Here is a 4,344-nt window from a genome sequence, read left to right as displayed (position 1 = left end):
TTGCAGCTCCCCGCTGCCCCCCTCCTGCCCGGGACCTTCACGTGGCTGCTCCCAAGCGCTCCGCAGCCCCGGCCCCTCCGGGACAACCGCTTGTTCCCCGGCTTTTCCTCCAGGTGCGAGCTCTAGCTCGGGTATAGGGAAGGCCTGGAGATGGCGGGGGTGGAGAGGGTGAGGAATAGGTGTCCCTTTTTCTTGCCGATCAATAGTTTTGCGATCTGTTTTTCTTAGTTGATTGGTTCAGGGGGGGTGGGGGGGGAAGCCCTGCCTCTAAATCTAGAAACGCCTGGAGTTTAAATAAATTGGCTCCCAGGCTTTGGCTGCCCACCCCTCACCCCCGCCGAGGAGCCCGTGTACAGCAAGTGCCTGCGTGTGAGCTCAGAGCGCAGGCAGCCTGCGAGGAGCCGGAAATATGTTACATTGATGTTTGGCATAGCTGCCGTCAAGTTACAGGTGAGGGGAGGTTGTCAGGAAGGGTTTATAGCGGGGGGAATGCATTAAAAAGTGAAAACAGCAGGAGTACGGGGGTAAGCCGAGCTTCCTCGGGGATCTGCGTGGGGATAGCGATCTGCTTCCCAGGGGTTTTGCCAGGGTTAATGTAGTTAATATATGAACAGCACTTTGGGGAAAAAAGAAAAGAAAAGTGCTTTATAAGTGCATAATATTATCTGTAGCAAGTGGCTGGTGCCCTTTGACTTTCAGGTGGATTGGGGCGGGGGGGTGGTGGTGAAGTAGCTTTTTGTTTTACTTTTTCCGTTTTACTGTGTTTTTAAAGGTTTTGGATTAAGGTAGTCTTGGCTGAACTTTCCTAACTTGAAAGGATTCTTAATAGTGACCCAGAATACCTACAGGAATACAGAAAATGAGATCCAGATGCAGAATTGTATAAAATAAAATGGATTAAATTAAGATGTATTTAAACATGGGCTGACAACTTTAATTGTAGATGCTTACTCTTGGTTATGTATGTATGCAATTGTACTTGCTTAGAATGGGAAAATAAGCGCTCCTAATTTGACTTTGTTAATGTAACATTTAACACTGGAGAAAAGCTAAATATATTTCCTATTTAAAAAAAAAAAAAAAGCTTCAACAAATGTTTATTGATTAAAACATATTACTCTAAAGTATCTATCATGTAAATTAAATTTTAGAATGTAATGAACACAGCCAAATGGCATTTTGATAGATTGTTCTATTCTGTTTTTAGTAAAAATAGCTCACTTTTATCATAATTTAATTCCTGTGCATACTGTAAAACCCGTTGTGGAGTATTAATGTATAAACCTTAATCTCGTTTTTGCAGACTAAAAGTGACAGTCTGACTTCAGCGAGGATAGGTTTCTTTTTGAGCCATCCTGGTGCTACATGTTTGGACTCACTAGAGCACTTCTGCCTTATTCACTGCTTATTACAAACTTGATACAGTTTGTGTCCTGGGTGGATCTTGACTGCATGCCCCTTGGCTTCACTAGGGAGGGAATCTGTATGTCATCAACTTTGTACAGTTTTTGCCTATGGAGGTATTTTGAGGTGAAGAGCACATTCAAACAACCCCTTTCTTCAGGTGTAGGAATTAAATATATTTTATTATTTATTTTGGATAACTTTTTATCCCTATGGTTATGGTGAATTAAGAGAAGAATTTATGCTCTATTTCAGGAAAGCCAGTGCTTTTTTATGACTCGGTATTTGGGGTAAAGTTGAGCTTTACAGCACTTTCTGCAGGTGGCATTTTCCCACATATATGTAGGGTGTGTTAGAGGATGGGATTGCAGAAATGTAAATGTTGTCCTGTCTGTACTTTCCTTATCCCAACCCCAGTGGGAGATTGTGTACCTTCTATAAATAACACAATCCCACCTGTGCTCTTTCAGCTAGAACGCTTCATATTGCTCTGGTTGTAGTTTGAGACCAGCCATGAGGCTGTTTTCATTCCAAACTGTTGCTTTTTCCCTAGAAAACCTGCAAGAACTAAGGTGAGACTTCCTGATCCCAGAAATAAGGGACAAAAACAGGCATGTTCATGATTTACTGGAAGCTGCCCTTCTGGATTGTGCTAGAGAGCCCTGCTCGCCCCTGTTGAGTCTTTACCTACACTATAATATAAAGCAGTGGGTATCAACACTGCAGTGAAGGTTGTTGTATCAACATTAACTTAAGAAAAACAGAGCCAAGAAAACTTTTTGGGTTTAGCTATTATTGCTATTATTTTTGTTATCATTAATAATAATAACTTCTCTTTCCATTGAGTTACTTTTGTTTATAGAAAGAATGATATCAAGACTTGGAGGCAACCTATACAATCCAAGAGTTTAAACAACAGATATCAAACACAGAAACATGGTTTGACAGATGTCAAACATGGTCTGTCTCTTCACCTTAAAACCAATGGTGAAAACTGCTGAAAATGGGTCAGCTGATCTGCAGTGTTCAACCCCTTTTTTTTGCTAGTAGAGGTCAATTTTACTTTCTAATCAACTGAGGAAAATGGATGAAATCTCTACACCATTTGACACCTTGTTGAAGGTGGGAAGTATATTTGAACCTAATGTGAAGCAAGTCACAGTGTACAGCTTCAGAAACAGATCATTGGAAACATTGGGGTGTCATGGTATAATGAGTATGTTTTAAATACCTGGAAGGATTGTTAGAGGTGTGCTGTTGCTCTGAAGAGTTTCAACAACCATCTTGGTATTAGGCAGTCATGTAATCTTAACTCTTATCCTGTTGTGTAAGTAAAGATGATTATCATGGAAAAGTATGGCCCTCTTAAGTCTGTAATGTTTTGTGCTAGTTATTCATCAACTTAATCATTATATTGATAGTCTTAAGGGACAGATCAACAATATGAGACACTCCCATGGGCACAGCATAAAATCCTTAGCTGATGGGCTTAAATAAGTATAACAAGCGGACATAATTTGTTCCTTGGTAGTTTAATTTCTAGTGGTGATTCATACGATTGCCCAGTTTCAGGTTGAGTTTCAAGGCTAATGGAAATTGTTTGGAAAATAGGCAGTAATGATTGCATGTGAAACTTGCCAATACACATGGAATCAGAGGATGCCATCACTGTATTCACTCTTGAGGGCAGATGTACCTTTTAACTTTAGAAAGCAAATAATACTTGTAATGGTGCTAAAGAGAACTGTTATCCTAGCAAACAAGAAAATCTTCCATAAACATTTTGGCTTGTGTCTAGGTATTGCATTACATATTGCAAAAGTAAGGATGAAGCATTAACTCAATATGCATGCTGCCACCAGTTGTTTAAAGTAGACCCTTGATCTTCTCCATTTTCAAGTTCATAAAAAAATCTTGTAGATTATCTAAGTAGTCATGAACAGAGTTTAGATACCAAAACAGCATTTAATTGGTATCCTGTAGCTGAATTCAGGAAAATCTTGGTATCCTGTAGCTGAATTTGATTTTACCAAAACACCAGTCTGTTTGCTTGTGGTTGTCCACTTTACTTCTAATACACCAGAAGAGAAATTAAGAATCGCATCTTCCTATTAACTTCTACCTCTTCTCTCGTAAGTCACTGTGAAAAGTTGTAGTTTCTAACCTGGGGGTTAGATGATGTATTCTCCTTGCTGGTTATCAATGATGGTAACTATATACAATGTACTTTTTAAGCACTTATCCAGTATGCATAGTTTGTTTAGCTTTGCAGCACAGTGATGTCTCATATTTTTACCTGTTTGGATTACAGTAGCCATCAGTTATCTCCATATTGTTTGTGCACAAACTGCTTAAGTGCATAGGTACCTATTTGACCCCACTGTCCATTTTGTAAGATAATCGTGCAGTATAACTGCATACTCAGTGAGACTGATTAGCGCCCTCAATTTCAAGGCTTTCAAAGGATCCTTGAAATGACCAGATCTTGTCAATTTCAGGGTTGGTATTAAAAGGATACCGCTCTGAAAAACAAGGTAAGGAGCCTTAATGAGGCAGGAAAGGCTTAGTGCAGGCTGTTCCTGTAGTTAATGAGCATTGTTTCGATTGAGTTGGGATGAGTACTTATTCCAACTAAGTGCATAACCCTTTTTTTCAGTCCTGAGGCTACACACTTAAATGGAATATGCCACATTCATCAAGAGAAGAAGCTATAAGGTCTATAACTACATTCCTACTTTCATGATCGTGGGGTTTTCAGACCCAGTGAAAACAGCATAGTCCTGCTATAGCAAGAGGGGTAGGGTTTGGGGACTCGATTCAGGGGGTTTGCTTTCTTGCTCTCTTACAGTATTTTGCTTTGAAACTTTCTGTAGGAGTTTAGAATGGGATGCATTGATTCTAGCTAGTGTTTCCTGTGGAGTGGGAGCGCATCAGCCTAAT

The 4,344-nt window shown here is 39.9% G+C and overlaps 1 protein-coding gene across 1 annotated transcript in view; it reads left to right on the top strand.

Moving 5' to 3' along the window:
* The first annotated feature begins 228 nt into the window (after positions 1-228).
* Positions 229-4,344, top strand: part of CUX1 (cut like homeobox 1) — a 359,047-nt gene continuing 354,931 nt past the window's right edge. The window contains 1 exon segment of the mRNA XM_006036637.2: positions 229-450. Within this exon segment, the coding sequence (XP_006036699.1) occupies positions 421-450 (30 nt within the window). The 5' untranslated portion in view covers positions 229-420.

This window comes from Alligator sinensis, unplaced genomic scaffold (genome assembly GCF_000455745.1).
Source record: "Alligator sinensis unplaced genomic scaffold, ASM45574v1 scaffold1472_1, whole genome shotgun sequence".
NCBI classification, from domain to species: Eukaryota; Metazoa; Chordata; order Crocodylia; family Alligatoridae; genus Alligator; species Alligator sinensis.
Note: the sequence above shows the minus strand (reverse complement) of the source record. Positions and strands in the feature narration are given on the sequence as shown.